General features: G+C 37.6%; 1 protein-coding gene across 2 annotated transcripts in view; it reads left to right on the top strand.

Moving 5' to 3' along the window:
- Nucleotides 1-20,199, top strand: part of THSD7B (thrombospondin type 1 domain containing 7B) — a 1,098,632-nt gene that overhangs the window by 620,068 nt on the left and 458,365 nt on the right. For both annotated transcript variants that reach the window (XM_053909184.1, XM_019454952.2), the window contains one exon: nt 1,935-2,132. In XM_053909184.1, coding sequence (XP_053765159.1) covers nt 1,935-2,132 — 198 coding nt within the window. The remainder of the gene's footprint in view (nt 1-1,934; nt 2,133-20,199) is intronic.

Here is a 20,199-nt window from a genome sequence, read left to right as displayed (position 1 = left end):
AAATAAATAAATAAATAAATAAATAAATAAACTTAAAAAATAAACAAAAGGACTTCATAGGTTAACCCTAGACCAAGAAAACCCAAAAAGAGCATTTGAGGTGGTTTATCTAAAATACTTTCCCAGCCCTGTAATATTCTAAGGAAGCGTGGCTCCCTTTTATGGCCTAAAACCATGTGTCCATTAGTTCACACCTCCTTGGTTGTGCAATTTTACAGGAGTGAATCTTTTGCCCACTACACCTTGAGCTTTGTAACCTTTCATTTCATTACTATTGGTGGGAAAATAGGCATGGCTTTGGAAAATATGGGAGAGAGATATACCTGGCTTTGTGACCTCTCATGGTCCCTAATTTGTTCTTCTCCTTGACTCTTGTGGGAATAGTAGTAGGGTATCTAACTCTCAGGCTGGGCATTCAGTGTTCTCAAGCTCTCTATTTTCCTATCAAAGTCTGTCTGTCTGCTGTTTCTCTCTTTTAACTCACCCGAAGGAATAAGTGAATAATTCCTTAAAATGTTATCTCCCAATAAGACTGGTTTCATTAAAAAGAAGGAATTAAAAGAATTAAATTGGTTAACAGAATTTAATGTGTTAGAGAATGGAAGTTAAAATATGAGGTCCATGGAAAGCAGGCATAGCCTTTAGAAGCGACATGGTAGGGCACCTTAGTGTCTCAGTTGGTTGAGCATCCAACTTCAGCTCAGGTCATGATCTCACTGTTCATGAGTTCAAACCCTGCATTGGGCTCTGTGCTGACAGCTCAGAGCCTGGATCCTGCTTTGGATTTTCTGTCTCCCTCTGTCTCTGCCCCTCCCCCACTTGCATTTTCTCTCTCTCCCCCAAAAATAAATAAAAATATTTTTAAAAAATTAAGAAAAAATTTCAGAAGTGACATGTAATAAAGGCCAGAGATTAAAAACTCATAGACTAAAGAGTTGTATCTAGTTCTCAGTCACTTTTTTTTCTTTAATTTTAGGGCACTTTGTTTTTTAAAAATGATAAATTAGTTAAAAATGGAGAGATTTCATATAAAAACAAAACACAACTTGGATTTCTGTCTCCTTAGATAAATTCCACATTCCCTCATGGCAGCAGCCAATGGAAACAGGATTATGGCCACCTGTTACAGAGTAAGCATACATCTTCCATTTCACCACACAACTCAGGACTCCTTACAGTTGTACAATTGACTCATTTCCCTCAGTTTGTATCTGTTTGACTCTTGCAACACTGAGTTTATGACTCTGTAAGCTTATAGAGTCGAAGGCCCATATATATCCTTATTACAGGTGATGTTGGGCTGTAGTCCCACAATATATTTTTTTTTAACTGAATAATAGTCCAGGGACCCATGTCTAGCCAAGGTGAGGAATGCAGTCCAAAGAGATGCTGTGTTTACAGGGAAGGCTGACCTGGAATGTAATGTCAAGGAAGGGATACAGGGAAATCTCCGGGCATAAAGCTGTGAATTTCTTAGTTACCAGGGATATGTCAAAATGTAGATGTATTTCAACTTAATGTGGAATAAGCAAAATGTCAAAAACAACAGAAAAAATAAAATGTAGATTTATCTATGTTAGGCTATTTCTGTGAGTCTTCATTTATTTCTATTGGTGTATTGATGCCATTGGACCAGTGCTACTTGCTACTCCATTTGATTGTGTGTTTGTGTATGGCCTCTCCAAGATTGTTAAGTCTTGGAAGACACAGTCTCTGCTCTAGTTCTTTTCCATTTTCCCTTTCTTTTTGTATCCCCCTACCCCATTTCCCATAAAAGAAAACACCTTGAACTCATACACCTTTTAGGACTATAGAGATTAAAATAAAAGTTTTATCTCTTTTCTAGTTGCTGCTGGTGTTTTGTTTTGTTTTGTTTTGTTTGTTTTGGTGGATAAAGTTGAATCCTGTGAAACTTTTTTTTCTTTTCTTCTCAGGATTTAGAATGAGGCAGCGCCATGTCCTCATAGAATCCACAGGGCCTGCGGGCCACTGCCCTCATTTGGTGGAGTCTGTTCCTTGTGAGGATCCAATGTGTTACCGATGGCTGATGTCTGAAGGCGTCTGTATCCCCGATCATGGAAAATGTGGCCGAGGACATCGCATCCTGAAGGCTGTGTGCCAGAATGACCGAGGTATGAGGCAAAGACATATGTGTTGTTAAGTGAGAGCTGCCCTATTACTATTACACGTCACTGCTCTCAAACAGGTCGTTTTCCCAAGGGAGGGAAACAGCTTTCCTATCCTTGAATACTTATGTTGAGGCCACGTGCTAAATTGCTGCAAAGTAAGCAGTCTTGAGTTAATGTGAGGCCACATAGTCCAAAAGAAAAGTATATGATTATGCCTCAGTGCAACACAGTGAAGCTAGAGATTTTTGTGCAGTTCTTAATTTATCAAGACAAATAGAATACAGAATTCCTCTGGGTAGTTTTCAACTTATCAATACCAAACAAGTTTTATTTGCCTTTTTTGAGGTCAATATGTAACATGTTTTATATATTATTAACAAATACTACCTTGTAAAGATTCCAGGGCTACAATTCTCTCCAAGTTAAGGGAAAAAAAATACTAAGCTATATCTTTTCATTTATGGAACATTCAACTACACTCAGTTCTAGACATAATACTGATATTTCTAAAGAACCGTTTTAAAATCTAAATTGTCAAGATTTGCAAAACTGTAAACAGTGGTGTCTTTGCTTCATTGTCAAGCTTGTAGTACAATGGTTGTTTGAAATGAAGGGTGATTTAGAAAACATGTAAGTCACATGGAAATGAGGAAAGTGACATTTGTAAACCTTTATCCTACAGTTAAAAAAAATCAGTCTTTTGGAAGAATATTGGTATGTTTATTAATCCCATTTATAATGCTCTTGATGGGTGGAGGGAAACGTTTTGACTTATGGAGTGAAGTAATCCATAGAATAGAAGGAAATTACAAAGTGGATTCAGAGTGGCTATTCGCATACACACAGGGTTGACATTCAGCAATGGTTTCCTTGTTTCCCTCCTCCTTGTCTACCCCTGCAGCCCTCTTTCTCTCTTTCCCTCTCTTCCTGCCCTTACCTCTCTCACTTTCTTCTTTCTTTCCTTCTCTAATCTTCCTTTCCTCCTGCTTTTGATCTGTTTTCTTTCTTTCTTTCTTTCTTTCTTTCTTTCTTTCTTTCTTTCTTTCCCACCACCATAATTAGCAGATAGACATTTTGTCAGGCAGTGTAATCAGTTATCTCATGAAAGGTATTTGTTTAATTAGAGGTCAACAACAGGCTGTATTAGCTAAGTTGTTAAAACTAATAGTGGCTTCTAACATTACCAAATAATTTTTGAATTGTGGTGATATATGTACAACTTATTAACAGAGGCAAATAAGATCACTGTGGTATTGCTTTTCTTTGATTTCAGGAAGAGTAGTATAGAGGTTTAAACCTGGAGTCTAAATCAGCCAGGTTGGAATTTCAAGTCTGCTACTCCCCTGCTAGATGAACTCAGGAAAATTAATTAACTTGTGGAGGCATCCTTTCCTTCAGATTTAAAATAGGGGTAATAAAATCTACCTCTCACTGATTGTGAGAGTTAAACTGGTTATATAAAAGTGATTAGTGAAGTGTCTGGCACATAACCACTCAAAATAAGCTATAAGATTATTTTTCTTATAATACACATTTATTACTGTTCTCTGCCCTGGGGGAATTGTGCAAAGAGCATTCTTATATAATATGAAAATAATGATGAGTATTAGAATAACCATATCACTTCTTCCTCCCAACCTCCAGCTGTGGAATCAAAAAGATGCTTTGTGTGGTTGAGTCCCAAAGACAAATTACTGTCAGGCTTTGTCATCTCACAGCAGGTATTAGAGGCTTGTCATGATGTATTATGTCTATAGGGCTGGGGAGTTTTTCACAATTTCACAATCTGTGTCTTCTGTAGTATTGCAGAGTGTGATATGATTGTGATTTATAATTAGAAATACATATTCTTCCCATTTCCGGTGCAGAGCTGCTAAAACTCTTGGAACTTCCTGAGCAAAAAGAGCAATGGGAGCATCTTTTGTTACATTTGGTCTTTTGTCCTCAATTCCTGAAGTTGCTTCTGTAAAGGTGAAATGGGCATGTTATTACTCAAAAACAAAAACAAAAAAAAGAGAAAGAAATGAGTGTGTTGTTATTCATAACAAGCACCATTCTCCCACATTTGGGTTTATGGTAATGAGGTGATTTGTGGAAAGCACCTAAGGATGAGAGCTGGTTGCCAGAGGAGCCAACCAAATAGAGGGTTGGAACTTTCAGTCTCACCCCCTGATTGCCAGGGAGGGGAGAGAGGGGAGGTTGAATCAAACACCAATGGCCAATGATTTAATGACTTGTGCATATGTAAAGAAACCTCCATAAAAAAATAAAAAAAAATAATAATAATAAAAAGAATTGGGGGTCTGGAGAGCTTCCAGGTTGGTGAACACTGTGGAGATTTTTGGAAAGTGGCAATGGAAATTCCACGCCCTTTCCCCATATCTCACCCTATTCATCTCTTCCACCTGGCTGTTCCTGAATTACATCTTTCACAGTCAACCAGGCATGTAGTAAGGGTCATGTAGTAAGTAAAACAGGTTTTCTGAGTTCTGTGAGCCACTCTGGCAAATTAATCAAAGCCAAAGAGGGGGTTGTGGGAAACTCAAATTTGTAGCTGGTTGTTTAGAAGCATAGCTCACCTGGGCTTACAGTTGACCTCTGAAGAGGAGGGTGGTCTTGTGGGACCAAGACTTTTCCCTGTGGAATCTGATGCTATTTCTGGGTGATGTCAAAACTGAGTTGAATATTAGGACGTCCAGTTGGTGTTGGAGAATTCCGTGGTGTGGTGTGGGGAAATTGTCCCACCTCCCCCAACACACACATACTGTCCCACTGAAAATGGATGCAGAATCCTTTCTACAGAGATATCCATTTTACCATTGTATAGCATTTCTAGAGTTTTATTGCTTATCTCTATGAAATGGCTAATTTTCAACATTGACCTAACTCTTGATTTCTATGGGGAAAAGTAGAAATTACTACTGGTTCATATCAATTCCATGAAGTCTTTATGGTGTTTACATACTTGGATGGCTCCTTAATCATTTGTGGGGTATCAGCCATAGTCATGGTTACAAGAACATGCTAGCCTGGTAGCTGAAGTAGTCTTTTGTCCAGTGAGAAATTGAAAATGTGGTCTGGTTGCACATTTTGCAATTCAGCTTCTTTGAGATTCTGGTTAATTTATGATAGAAGTTGAACAGAAAAGTGCTTCTCTTTAACTCTCTGCATATTATCATGGTCTTTCCGTATCTGCAGGAACTGCCAGAACTGTTGACACTCATTTAAATGCTTGGAGAAGGGAAAAAAACGGTTGAGATATATTTAAAAAGTCAGCTGTGATTTTTTTTCTAGTAACATTTGGTAGTTTTCTTTTCATCTTTCTGAATTTATTATTGTTTTATATGCCCTTTATTTCACAATTTATTTAGAGTTAACTGGGTAAGACCAAAATAAGTATCTTCATTTTGGTAAACAAACAAAGAAATAAACAAAACAAAACAAATTCATATTAGATCTAATCAGACTTAAGTCCTGCTATAATTTGTAAGGGTAACTTTTTCATATATGTGTATATATATATATATATACACACACATATGTATATATGTGTATGGTATGTGCACATATGTATATGATATATACATACACACACACGTGTGTGTGTGTGTGTGTGTGTGTGTGTGTGTGTGTGTGTATAACATTGAAACCCCTTGCAAAATATCTATATCCCATTCAGATTGTGGAACCAAGAGATTTCCACATAGCCATGATCAGGATTCTGTAGGCCTCTTCAAAGTGTCTTCTTGGGTATTTGTGCCACTAGAAAGAATATTTGTCTTTCCCAGAAGTGTGTTTAAATAATTAGTTTAGGGGCACCTGAGTGGCTCAGTCAGTTGAATGTCCCGACTCTTGATTTTCATTTAGGTCATGATCCCAGGGTCGTGGGATTGAGCCCTGTGTTGGGCTCCTCACTGAGTGTGGAGCCCATTTAAGATTCTCTCTCCCTCTGCCCCTCTCCACCTCTCATGCTCTCTCTCTGTCTCTTTCTCAAATTAAAAAAGAAAAATTAGTTTGGAGCCTTTGAAAATCTATAATCTCTGTCACATTGAAGCCAGTAAGTAACAATTTGAGATAACCAAAATTTGTGGGCTAGTTTAAGAATGTAATCGACTTTAGACTATCAAAGATCCAAGTAGTCATTTATGAATTTCTACAGTCTGTGTAGAGGTATGTTTTGACTCATGCTCTACTTTGATTTATTAGTGAGTGTCCCGTCTTACTGAAGTTACTATTTCTCATCCAGCCTGTGATTGTAGCAAACAATGGGTTAGTAATACTTATTTTTAGGAAGAAAATTGTATAAAAGATTGCACGAATGAGTATTCTGATTTGTATCTGATTTCTAATACTTTGGTCGATGAACTTTGATTTCTTTCCTCTGCACAACATCTTATCACTAATCTGGGTCAATAGAAGTCTACTGAGTATAGAATATACATAGGTTTTTCTTGTCTCATTGACAAGCAGGTTTCCTGCAAGTCAAAGTAGACATTTGAAAATAAATGGACTGTGATGCAAACTGGATGCCCAACCTACTTCTCCTTTAGATTATCAGGTTAATATGCTGGGTTTTAAACTTTGTTTCTCAAATGCGTAACTAGTTCATTGTTGCCAGGTTTCACTGGCAGTTGATGAAGGTGTACCACTATATACCATCTTCCCAGAGTAGGTTGGGAAAATCCCCATAATGCTAGGGCAGTGGACAACATTCCTAGTGACTGACATATGATCACTATTTATCATCTTTCATGTCTCTGTAATGCAAAGTGGACAGATGACATCACAGGGTCAATGGATAAACACCAGACTGTCTACTAGGCAGTCAGACCTTGAGTACTCACCAAGTGCTTTGCTCCATAATTTGCAGAGTAGGTTATCTTGAGGAAAAAAAAGAGTGTATATTTCGGCAAACATCTTTATTTGGAGGTAATGTGGTATACATTCTGTACTTGGAAAAAGCAAATACCCGTGTTGGTATAACACAGAGTATTAATACATTAAGAAGAACAAAGTTCACATGTTGACAGGTACATGGAACTAGGGTTCTCCAGTGTTACTGGAATGCCCCCTTCCATAAAGGGATACTTATTTTTCAGTTGCACTAGATTTTCTCCATGCAAATATTTTCCTTAAGTGGTGTATATATTTGCACAGAAAGCTTGGGGAATGATTTTCCATCATTAAGGTTACTTTGCTTTTCATTTCAGAGGCATTTTTCTGTGAGTTATTGCCTTGCATCATTAACCTTGGACAATCCAAAAATGTGATATTTAATCTTGGATAAAATGGCATGTGCTCATAAGCATGTGCTTATAAGTACCCATAGGATGACTTTAATTGGTAGAAAGCATGCTAGGTTAATCATTTAACTGAAGTGAGTTAATTGTTTTTAATGTTTTTAAATCTATGATTGAATTGGAAGTTTTGTTTTATTTATTTTTTTATCTTTAAATCTCAAGAAATGTTCTTTAGATTAGCTTTGAAAAGAAGGTCAAACTCCAGATAACAAGTTATTCATCGGAATTCTAAATAAAACCCCTTTTGTGGTTTCAAGTACTATTTTCTAAACCCTTTGATCATGTTGTATGTCATTTTGGTCATTGAGCACTGCTTTACTTCTCTTCTATGCTTCTTCTTTGTCTTACAAGGTTTTCTAACTGCTATTTTAGCACAATATTTATTTTCTTATATTTTAGGAAGACAAAAGAATAAATTATCGGTGAGATATTTCTTTGCCACACAAGTACTAGTCTGTGGTCTATCAACCTGCTAAAGAGACTCTACATATTAGAGCCACCACAGAGATTACACAGCCTCAAAATAAATTTCAAATAAAATTTTTCTAAAAGTTGTGAGCACTTTCATGGAAATAAGTATGTAGCTAATTAAGATGTGCATTTTGGAAGGGATAAGAGTAATTTTAATTGTTTAAAGTTATAAGAAAGCAACTATTATTTTCATCTTATGTTATTTTTATTTGTTTCTGTTTTGAGCAGAAACACACACACACACACAAACACTTATATACACACATACACACACTTACCTTTGCATAAGGTTTGGGAATTTAAAGACTGTATTGCCAGGAGTTCAGAGGGATCGAAGGATAGGGAAATAAATATGGACATGCATTTTATATTAGCAGTGCAAATCCAGAGACAGCCTTTTTGAAATAGCTAAACTTAGCATGCACTGTTTCCTGCTCAGATCCTCTCAGCCATTTACCATTTCTGTGTATATCAGCCCCCAAGTTCCAGCTGACATGACTTGCTTCTGTTTGCCGGGGGAATTTCTCTGCCCACAGAAGTGCAGTCAGCAGTGCCAGGGAATTAACAATCCCAGGGAGCAGCCTTCAACCCATGATTGGGAGTTGTAAAAATCATTGCCCTTGCCTTTCAGATGGGATAACGTTGAGATGTATGTTCTTTGCTGTTTCCGAGAGCTCCCACTGAGAGGAAGCTCCACCTACTCATCATGGTGACTTCCTTTGATCACACACCCTCTCTCAGCCTCCTTCCCTGTCTCATCCCCTACTGTTGCATTGGTTCTCTGGCGTAACTCCCCAATAAACACTTGCCCAAGAATCTTTGTCAAAGGGTTTATTGTGGTATGACTCAAACTGAGACAAGGATGTGTGAAAAGATATTTCATGGATCCATTCCTGCAGCAGATAGAGGATCCAATTCCAGTCGTACCATGTCGATAATATTTAAAGAAACAACTTCCTTGGAAGAGATGATACTGCCAATCATGAGATCCCATTCAAAATTTTGAACAACCCTCACTATTTACAAGTATTTGGTAATATCAGATGGCTTCAGTATACTGCTTCTGCACCCCTCCCCCATCCTTTGAAAGCATAAAACCATTAGTGAATCCCATTTCTTTACCAGTTAGACAATACTGGTAACTTATACAATCCTCCTGAGTCTTGTTTTCCAACAATTGAGTTATTTTATGACTCTCAGGGGAAGGCTAGCTAGGTTATTCATGTTTTCATTTTATGGTGGATTCCAGAGTGTATTGGAGTATTTCTAAATAAGGACAAGAGAAAAACAGAGGTCTTTGGAATGTTAAAGGAATTATTTGTGTAGGAAAATTGGGACTGAAGTGTTTGGGGAGCATATTTCTCTATCTCCTTTGTTATAGATCAGTCATTCAAAAACTACAGTGTGAAAATCCCCCAGTGGGATTATAAAAACACTAGTCATCAGAGAAATGCAAATCAAAGCAACAATGAGTTATCCCCTTACACCTGTCAGCTTGGCTAATAACAAAAAGAAGAAATAACAAGTGTGGGTGAGGTTTTGGAGAAAAGGGAACCCTTGTGCCTTGTTGGTGGGAATGTAAACTGGTACAACCACTGTGGAAAACACTATGGAGGTTCCTCAAAAAATTAGAAATAGACTTACCATGGGATTCAGTAATTCTGCTACTGGGTTTTTACCCAAAGAAAACAAAAACACTAATTTGAACAGATATATGCATCTCTGTGTTTATGGCAGCATTATTTACAATAGTCAGGATATGAAAGCAACCCAAGTATCCATTAATAGATGAATGGATAAAGATGTGGTATATATACGCAATGGATTATTACTCAACCAGAAAGAGGAATGAGATCTTGCCATTTGCAACAGCATGGATGTACCTATTATGTTAAGTGAAATATTTCAGGCAGAGAAAGACAAATACCATATGGTTTTACTTATATATGGAATTCAAAACAAACAAACAAACAAACAAACAAAAACAGACCTATAAGTACCAAGAACAAACTGCTGGTTGCCAGAGGGGAAGGGGTGGGAGGATGGGGAAAATGGGTGAAGAGGAGTGAGGGGCACAGGCTTCAGTTATGGAATGAGTAAGTCATGGGGATGAAAGGTACAGCACAGGGAATATAGTCAATGGTATTTTAATAGTGTTGTGTGATGACCAATGGTAGCTGCACTTGTGATAAGCATAGCATAACTAATAGACTTGTCAAATCACTATGTTGTACACCTGAAACTATTGTAACATTATGTGTCAACTGTACTTCAATTAAAAAACAAAACACAAATGGAGTGGCCCCACTCCAGAGCTTCTGATTCTGTAGGTCTGAGATGCGGCTAGGGATCTGTATTTCTAATAAGTTTCCAGGTGATGCTGATGGTGATGGTTGAGGGACCACACCTTGAGAAGCACTGCTCTAGGCAGAAGGGGGCCTATAGGCAACCTCATAATGTTTGTGTATAACAGAAGTAGGCTACAGCAGTGACAGATATGTCTTATACTTAGAATCAACAATAGTATTGATTATAATCTGTTGTTTCTTGTTTCCTGCTGGGGAAGTTATTCTTGAAATCTATGAAATATATTACTGTCTTTCCAGAAGCAAGCAGTGAGTAAATATTCTTTTATTTCTTTATTGTTACCTAGATGGATTACTAAAAGATCAAATAGTGGAAAGCAATAGTGTACTCTTGCAGAAACAGAAGACACATAATATGTGAGATGAGTTATTTAGGTTTAGAGGAGAGAATTTTCATTTTCAGCAAGCTATCTTTTTCAGACCACCAACTGGTAGCAGTTTGGTGTCAGTGTCCTTACTGAGGGAAGTGTGGTGATGACAAATACGTTGTATTAAATTTTGAAGTGAACCTGACTTTGCAGTTGAAAGTGCCAATAAGATCAGGCTGCTATTCACGCTACAGGAATCAGACTGCAAAAGAGATTAAATTTGAGAGTTCCTGTAGCCAAGTTCTGCATTCCCTTTCATTTAGATGTCTTGCAGTGAAATTAAAGGTGAAATTTTAATAATGCTTGGCAATGAGGGAATCCAAAAGAGAAAAATAGAGACTTGTTCTAATCAGTTTCCCTATCCATGTTTGATGGGAAGGTGGGAGTAGATGTAAATGGTGAATCAATTTAAATGTTAAAGAGAGAGGAACTGCAATGCAGTTTAAATATATTTACTGTACCTTGCCTGTCGATAAACAGATACTGTATTTTGAATTACTTCCTCTTTCTACCCTGGTAAATACTTAGACAATGCAAGTTAGCTTTTGTCTTTTTACTCTGTTACCAAGGTTCCCAAGGACATGACTGTGTTAACATCACTACCCCATTAACTATAGTCTGATTTTTCCAGATTTTAATATTTGGAAATACCTGAAAAGAAATTGCTTCCTGAGTGTGCCTGTGTGTCTCATAGAAAGGCTGTCTCTTTTTTCTATCTCTTCTGAAATTCTCAAAGGCTGTCTACTTTCTGTTCCCGGTCCATAGGATTTGAAAACCAAAACAAACCATAGATTGTACTGATTCTTCAAAATATAGTTCATATGATTAAATGGTCAACCTGACCTTCCAATGGGAATTAATGTGAGACTGTCACCCTTGCCATTACTTTCGATTTTCTGGGCAAGCTCTGAGTTTTCCCTATTCCATTGTATATTCTACTAGTGTTACTAACAGGGATTAGTTAGCATTGGTCACAGGGATATAACTTTGTTTTCTCATTCTGAAATGCATTTTAAAGTGTCATTTGGCTGTTTCATATGGCCTTTGGCTGGTAACTCCTGACATAGCATCTCCCCACTTTTCCCTCTATGTAGACATAGGAAAAGTAAGGTATGTGGATTAAAACACATTTCTCATATGCTGGAGTAATTTTCACTGATAGGATCACCAATATGACTAGATTAGGAAATGCAATCACAGGCTTACCTGTGCTGTACCCATCTGAGTGTTTTAGGGAAAATATCATGAAAAAAATCTCTCCTGGAAAGGCCTATCCATCCCATGCAAAATCAATTAGAAGGAAATTTTATTTAGGCTAGAAAAAATTTTACTTAGACTTCATAGTTAACTCTGAATTTCTAAATTGAAATAATTAGTACAGGTACTGTATCTAAGTGATTAATGAATCAAAGTTAAGAATTCATAGTGTATAAGCCTTTCTGCTGTGCTGTTCTTTCCATACTTACTGAGTTGAGTGTCTGCTATCCCAAAGAACTTGATCATTTTCCATGGAGAAATATCTAAGACGTAGAAATCAAAAATTATTTTAGAGAAATCATATATTTTACATCAAAGAAACACAAACTAAAAGGTAAAAAAGTGTTGAATGTTAATTTAGGGTTATCTTAAGAACCTGGTATTTCCCTTAGTCCTGAGGTAGATTTCAGTCAACAACAGACATCTAGAAAATCCATAGCTCACACCAAGTGCTACTCTTACCTCTGTTACTTCTGTGGGAATTTGCCTCCAGTCACTTATTCACCTGCCTTAGATGCTCATCTTCTTCTTCCTTTGTCTGATCTCACTCATTCTTTGAAAACCTGGATTAATGTCCTTTAGAAAACCATCCCTTCCCTACCATCCCACCTCTTTTAAGCTGTTCTGGACTCTCAGGTAAACATTAAAGTTACCACCCACCTCAGATTATTTGTCAATTATGATAATCCTATTTGCTTGATAGATGGTTGGTTCAGAAATGTGCCAGGTTGAATCCATCTGAGCCAATGGGATGTGAGAAGAGGGACATGAAAAAAGAAGGGTGTTGTTTCAGTTGCTTCCCTGATCCATGGTATGATCTACAGTTTATGTAACTTCTGGGTGAAAGCATTCCTGTGTGCAGTAGGGAAGACCTGTGAAGACACTCTGGGTCCTAGAGGACATTGTTGAGCCCATTAGTCAACAGTCTGAGCACTGGCTGTTAAGTAAGACAATAGATTTCCTTATTGTAAAAGCCAGTTTCTATTGGAGTTTATTTTAGCTGCTGCACAAGTCATTCTAAATGATGGGGTGCCTGTCTCCTGTGTTCTCATAACACTTTGTGGTTCAGTTATTAACGTCTTTACCACTTTATATTGAAATTATCTGCTTTCTTTTTCTTCCCGTTTGACTCCTAGTTTTTCAAGGGCAGAGACCTTGACTCATTCATCATTTTATTCTTGGCATGATGCCAGCCAGAGTGTCTGGTGTATTAAGATGTATTCAATAAATATTTATAGAACTTAAAAGAGTCATTTCAGTTGATTTATACAACAGCCCAATTGGGATGTATTACTATTATTCCAGTTTTACTGATGAGAACATTGTAGCCCAGAAATGTTGATAGCCCAAAGTCACTCAACTAGCAAATTCTGACACCAGAAGTTTGAATTCCAGACCTAGGACTCCAAACCTGTGCTTGTTCTGCTTCATCAGTGTCAGCAAATGCAGAGCACAGGCACCAGCAGCATCAGCACTGCCATGTCTCAGACTTGTGAAATAGCTTTCATTAGTTAAGATGTTATTTTGTTTGTTTGTTTGTTACGTGAGACTTACCCTGAAATTCACTCTAAACGCTGCACTCAAGGCATCCACTGCCAACTGACTGATGTGTGTCCACAAGTTGAAACCCACTTCTAGTCTCACAATAAGCATCTTGCCTCTCTTTTCTTTGATCTGAGCTAGCAGCAGGAGAGAGGTCATCAGGTACAATGAAAACATATAGCCCACACACGTTTCCTTCTGGCACAACAAGGTGTATTTGAACTAGACATATAGTACTTATCTGGTTTTCCCTGGCAACTTTAGTTCTAATCTTGATCATATTCAGACAGCTAAGCAGCATAGAATTTATTCATCAGACTGGATTTGAAGTAGAAAGAGAAGCAGAATCTCTGAAAAAGAAGATATGCAAAGTCACAAAGGAGAAGGTGGGAGACAACTACTAAGGGACAACTAGCTTTTCACTCCTTCAGAGTAGAGGTATTCCTCCAGGGAGGCAATAACAGAACTGCCCATGACACTATATTTTGAGATTCAAGGAATTTGTGAAGTTGAGGGAGTAAAAAGCAAGCAGACTTCTATACACCAAAGTAGCTCTTAATATCATATCAGAGTGTATTAAAATAAACTGAAAGTGTTCATTGAGGACGTGATTTTCCTGAGACATACTGCTTTAGAGGGCAAACAGGTAGAAATTAAAAGATGACAAACTTTGGCTTAAAATGTGAACACAGGTTCCATTTTTGTTGCCTTAGCAATGGTGACTAGTGTAAGGAGCTCGCTGTCACTAAAGGCATTTGCACAGAGGCTAGACACCTCTCAGGAGAGGTGAGATTCTCCACACTATTCTGCAAGAGAGGCTGGCTCTGTGCATCCTCTACTGCCAGTTTGGACAGGATAGTTCTATATTGCTCTTGATTTTCCTGCACCTACAGATACTTATCATCCCTGAATCTCCCCCATAAAATGCCAGTCATGTCCTCTAGTCCTTGTGTCAGCTCAGAATGAACCCCACGTATTTGTAGTCACCACCAGGAGGATTTCTCCTGATGGGAAAACGCAAGCAAGAAGATGCCCAGTCTTGGGGCACCTGGGTGGCTCAGTCAGTTAAGCATCTGACTCTTGATTTCAGCTCAAGTCATGATCTTGCAATTCATGGAATCAAGCCCCATGTGGTGCTCTGCACAGACAGTAGGGAGCCTGCTTGGGATTCTCTATGTCTCCCTCTCTCTCTGCCCCTCCCCTGCTCATGCTTTCTCTCTCTGTCAAAATAAAAAAAAAAACTTAAAAAAAAAGCCCAGTTTTCCCAAAGTTATCAAGAAAAGGTTATGTTTAATTAAATAATGAATTTTAACCAGGTGATTTAAATAATAAAAATTAAGATGAAATTTTCAGCATTTTTTGTATGCATTGCAGCTAAAAGAAAACCACACGCAAAAAAGATCATGCTGGAAGTTAAAATTTTAGATTTCAGGAGAATAGGAAATTTACATATTCAGAAGGACCAGTCAGTTCCATGATTAATAAATGAGGTTTATTACTTTATAATATGTTCCAGTGGGTGTGGGAGAATGATGTGAGGGAGAAGCTTGACTTCCTCTTTGGAAGGATAGTGTGGCATATGAGAGTGTGTTTATTGAGATAAGTAGAACACCGTTCTATAGGAAACTGGAAGGAGCATAATCTCAAAACCATCTCCATCCAATATTTATCACAAGTGCAGCTGAGAGAAACAATATTAGTAAAGATATACCAAAATTGTTTCCTGGATTAAGTCAGGGAAGATGAAAGCTATGTCCCTGGAGCATATAATATTGACATCCTACAGAATTTTTTTTACAGAATCACTTATTGCTGTGATATCGGCTGCCTATAGTGTGTCAAGGTATAATACTCCTCCCCATAAAACTCATTGTAACTTCTTCAGAGGATATGCAAGTTCGATTCTTTCTGCTGTGCTTATTTGCCTGCTATATGAGGATCTTTAGGAGAAATGCTGGCTAGTCCCAAATCAAAGATGCTTTCCCATCTCCTGATCAGCTTCTGTTGAATGTACCCTGAAAATTGTGCTGTTGACAGGCTTCCTTATTGCTTCTCTCCTGGGTCTACTTCATGTTCCCCCTTAGTTTCTGCCTTTCTTCTCTGCTGTTTGAATGTCATCTTGTATAGTATTGGGTGTCATTCTCCTTCCGCCACTTGCTAGAAGTGTGACCTTGAGCAAGTTACTGATCTCCTTGGCACGTTAGTTTTCTCGTATGAATGGAGATTAGAATAGGACCTGCATTGTAGGTTGATGTAGGTATTGATTTCTTCTATGTCAGTTCTTTTTTTTCAAGTTTATTTTTATTTATTTTGAGAGAGAGACAGAGAGCAAGTGGGGGAAGGGCAGAGAGAGAGGGAGACAGAATCCCAAGCAGGCTCCTCACTGTTGAACTGTCAGTGCAGAGCCCCATGCAGGACTTGAACTCAGGAACTGGGAGATCACGACCTGAGCCAAAGTCAGGAGTCAGATGCTTAACCAACTGAGCCAAGCAAGCATCCATATGTCAAGTTCTTAAGACAATTCCTGGTATGTGGTTAAAAATATAAGCTATTTTTATTATAATTATTATCTTTTATTTCATGTAAATGAGCTACCTTAAATACTTCGTAGACTAAACTGATGGTATAAAGTAATGGAAACAATAGTCGAATTCAGGCAAATGATTCATCTCTTAGAGGCTTAGTGTCTAGACTCATAAGAATAGGATACTATTTTGTAAGATTTGTATTTTATTTTTTACTTTTTATTTTGAACTAATTTTAGACTTAGAGAAAAAAACAAAGATGTGCAAAAACAGTAGAAAGAGTTCTCTTATATCCTTCACCCACTTCCCCCATTTTTAACATCTCACATAATGACAGCTCAGTTACCAAAAACCAAAAATGAATGTTGGTACAATATAGCTGGTTTTGAGAGTTCTTATAAAATAACATAAAGGCTTAATGGAGGGTCTGGCAGGTATCTTGATTTTTCTTAAAAGTTGATCTTGTCTGTAAAAGTAGAGTAATCTTTAGTCAGTCTAGTTTGATATTTGAAAACATTGCTTGAAAGTGATGATTGTAAAAGATTTAGAACTTTTGAACTGGAAAGTACACACATAGCTCAAGCTTCAGGCTTAGATCACGTTCTTGAAAATAATGGTTTTTATTTTTAATTAATTAAAAAAATGTCTTGGCAACAGCACAATTTGCTATAAATCCTGACATATCCCTGTGGTAATAGGGAGGAAACATAGTGGCCCCAAGCTCTGATAGTAACATGAGCCAAGTGACTGTGTGATCAGCCATAATTACACCCACTGTCAAAACAGGGGACCTAGGCATTGATGGATATAGGTCTTTACATGCAGCAGGAAAGAACATCTATGGAAAATCAATTTCTTTGTTCTGAAAAATGACTTATTGTCATTTCTAACATTTTACTTTGGGCTGATTTCATTTTTAGAGTTCAAATTTGTTTATGGTGTGCAATAAGGATGAAAAATGCATGTGTTCTCTGGTGGTTTTGATTAAAGATAATGGCACCTTCCATTTATATACTACTTTACACTGTAAAAAACACTTACTTTCACTTACATTATTTCATTTTATTCCTCACAACAGCCCTACATGATGGTCAGGAGTTTGTGGCTTACCCTCATTTGACGACAGAGGAGATTGAAGACAAGAGAAATTATATGACTTACCTGAGATCACAAGGCAAATATTTGAACCAATGTACTTCCAAAGTCTTAGGTACTGAATCCTGGGATTCTCTAGGGACATGGAGTTGAAACAGATATTAAATAATTGTGTAATCTAGGAGAAAAACTTTAAAATTACACACACACACACACACACACACACACACACATACACATATGGGAAAAGGATCAATATGTCTATCCTTATGTAATCTAGAAGAAAAACTTAAAAATCCATACGGGAAATTGAATAGTATTTCTATCCTTATGTTATCTGGAGTAAAACTTAAAAATCCATATCTATATGTCTATATGTTCATCTATGTTCTGTCTCAAGATCTCTATTTATGTATCTCTCTATCTCTAGCTACACCTAAAATTCCTGTTCCTTAGACCAATATCTTTGGGAAGAGGAGAAAAGGGAGTTTGGGAGCCAGAGGGGAGAGAAAATAATAAAATGGTCTGTACTAGAAATCTATTCATAAAGCATGGATGGGGCAAAACTATTTTGAAATCTGTTTAGAGGTGATGATAGGTTTTTGGATTATGAGGCTTCATTCTATTTACCCAAAATTGAATTATTGGGAATAATTTTTGGCTCTTCTTGAATTATATGAATTAATTTATAACTTAATAACTTCCCAACTCAGGTTTTTGTTTTGTTTTATCATTCCCACATTGACTGTGTATTACAACCAATTTTGTAGAGTTATGGAGAATAAAAATGACATGCTTGATCAAATATATGAGTATCCCCAAAAGGAGCTCCAGAAATGACAAATACCCAACCAGAAGAGAATAAGCTCCCTACAATAAAATCAACATATTAAAAACAAAACAAAACTTTATTAATGAAAAACACCTGTGAGGACTTTCTAGCCACAGGATGGCTATGGAGTTTTATCCTTGGTGCCTTTTATAAACTCTGTTTAGAAAATCCAGGTGGCTTCAGGATGGGATAAACAGAGTATGGGCCATTCTTCCTTATGTCATATTTTGATTCATTCACCAGGGAATGACATCTGAAGTCCTTTTGTGTCTGTGAAAGCACAGTCCATTGCCTAATCTTTGATATTTGTAGGTGTTGCTCTTAGAAACTACTTAGTCTAAGAGCTGTGAAGAGAGAGGTGGGCACTGGGGAATGGTAATGTGGCTTCTCAAGGCTTAATATGGACAGTGGGTTTGTGAACCAACCAGTGTGTGGGTGCATGTCAGGAAGGAACTACAAGTCCATTCCTTAGATTTGTGTGTTCTACACAGCATCCCACCAAATAGAGCACCTGTGCCAGTTTTACACAAAGCTTAAGAGCAGGGAGTGTTTTGAATTCTAAATGATTGTTTTTGACTGAAGTTCTTTCCTGAAAGGGGGTTATTATCTTTACTAAATGTGAGTGGCCAGTGCACAGTTTAGGCAGAGGTGTTCCCAACCCTTTTGCTTTTAAGAGTCTAGAAGTCCAATATTTGGCAAGGTGATCTGGCACACCTGAAATGAATGCCAGAGTAATAACACCAGGACTACCACTCTGGGCAAAACATGAGAATGCCAAGAGAAGGTGCTGAGTTGTGATGAAGGAGGTATGTTATTTATTTTGAATGAGATATTATCTTGTGGCCATTAGACCAGAATGTTCAACCAGGGCTTCCTTTGTTGTTGGTTCCAAAAATAGTTCAGTGTTCCCTAGTTTGGATAATCAATTTTAATATTATTTAATCTTCTTTCAAATATACCCCCATCCACACTCTTTCCGAGGAATGTATACATTCAATATCTGAGATTTTTATGCTAAATTAAAATTTTTTTACATTTATTTATTTTTGAGAGATAGAAAGAGACAGAGTGCACATGGGAGAGGGGAAGAAAGAGAGGGAGACAGAGAATCTGAAGCAGGCTCTCCAGGCTCTGAGCTTTCAGCACAGAGCTCCATGAGGGGCTTGAATTCAAGAACTGGAGATCATGACCTGAGCCGAAGTTGGACGCCCAACCGACTGAGCCACCCAGGCTCCCCTTTTATGCTAAATGTAAAAAAAATCTTTTGCTCTCGATGGAAATTCCCCAGGGGATTAACGATTCCAGCTCTACACACTGCAGGAAAGGCCTCATTGCTCATCCTGTAGCCTTAAAATTTAGCACAGTACCTGACACATGGTAGGCACTCAGTATTTGTTTGATGAGTTAAAATAATGCTAGATCTCCCTAATGACACCATAGGAATCATAAGATTTATGAGCCAAAGGACTCTTAGGCATTGAATTCAACCCTGTCATTATATTGAGATTTCAAAAGGGTTTCATTTTTCAAAGAGAGGTAGAGCTAAGATTAGAATCCAGTCACCTTGCAGCCTGCCAAGTCCTCTTTCTACCATCCATTTGTCAGCAAATGGATATTCCATTTGTAAAGGCAGGGCTACTTTGATGTTCCTGAGTTTATGAGTTGGAACATTGTGGGTAGATATTGTATCTGGAAATCTACCTTATCCCTTGAACAGAGAATTTTCCAAATCATGTACCATGGGACATTAGTTCCAGGGTTTCCTAATAAGTAACCTGGAAAAAGAGATTCTCTGGTTAAATAAAAGTGGAAAATGCTGCACATGTTATCTCTCTTATGGAAACTCTTAATGCATCATTGTTATAGAAAGGGCTCCAAGAAGAATGCCTTTGAAGAAACCTACTTAATTATGTTTCCTCAAGAGTTTCTTCAAATTGAGCAATGAGCACTTTATTTGCAATTTGCATACTGACACATTCTAGAAGAGTATTCCCAGTGATGACATTTCGGGGATTGCGGTCATCTACCTTCTAAGGTTGACCAAGTCTTACCCATTTCTCTGCAGTCCTGGGGAGCAGCCTCTTTTTTATGCTGCTTTTTCTATGGTGTGACCATCTTCAGGATGTCTTGAAGTCTTTCTTTCCCTCTAATGATATTAAACTGAGATATTAAACTGAGTTAAACTTAGGCATCTGTGAGAAATGTATATTATGCTGAAGTTTCATAGGAAGGGTAGAGAGTTTTCTATAGAATAACCATTCACCCTTGTTCACTCAGCAAAACCCTGTTTATTCCCATTGTCCTTCCATAATCA

The sequence above is a fragment of the Panthera pardus genome, unplaced genomic scaffold (genome assembly GCF_024362965.1).
Source record: "Panthera pardus isolate Hobbes unplaced genomic scaffold, ASM2436296v1 HiC_scaffold_10, whole genome shotgun sequence".
Taxonomy (NCBI): Eukaryota; Metazoa; Chordata; class Mammalia; order Carnivora; family Felidae; genus Panthera; species Panthera pardus.
This window is presented reverse-complemented; position numbering and strand designations above follow the sequence as displayed.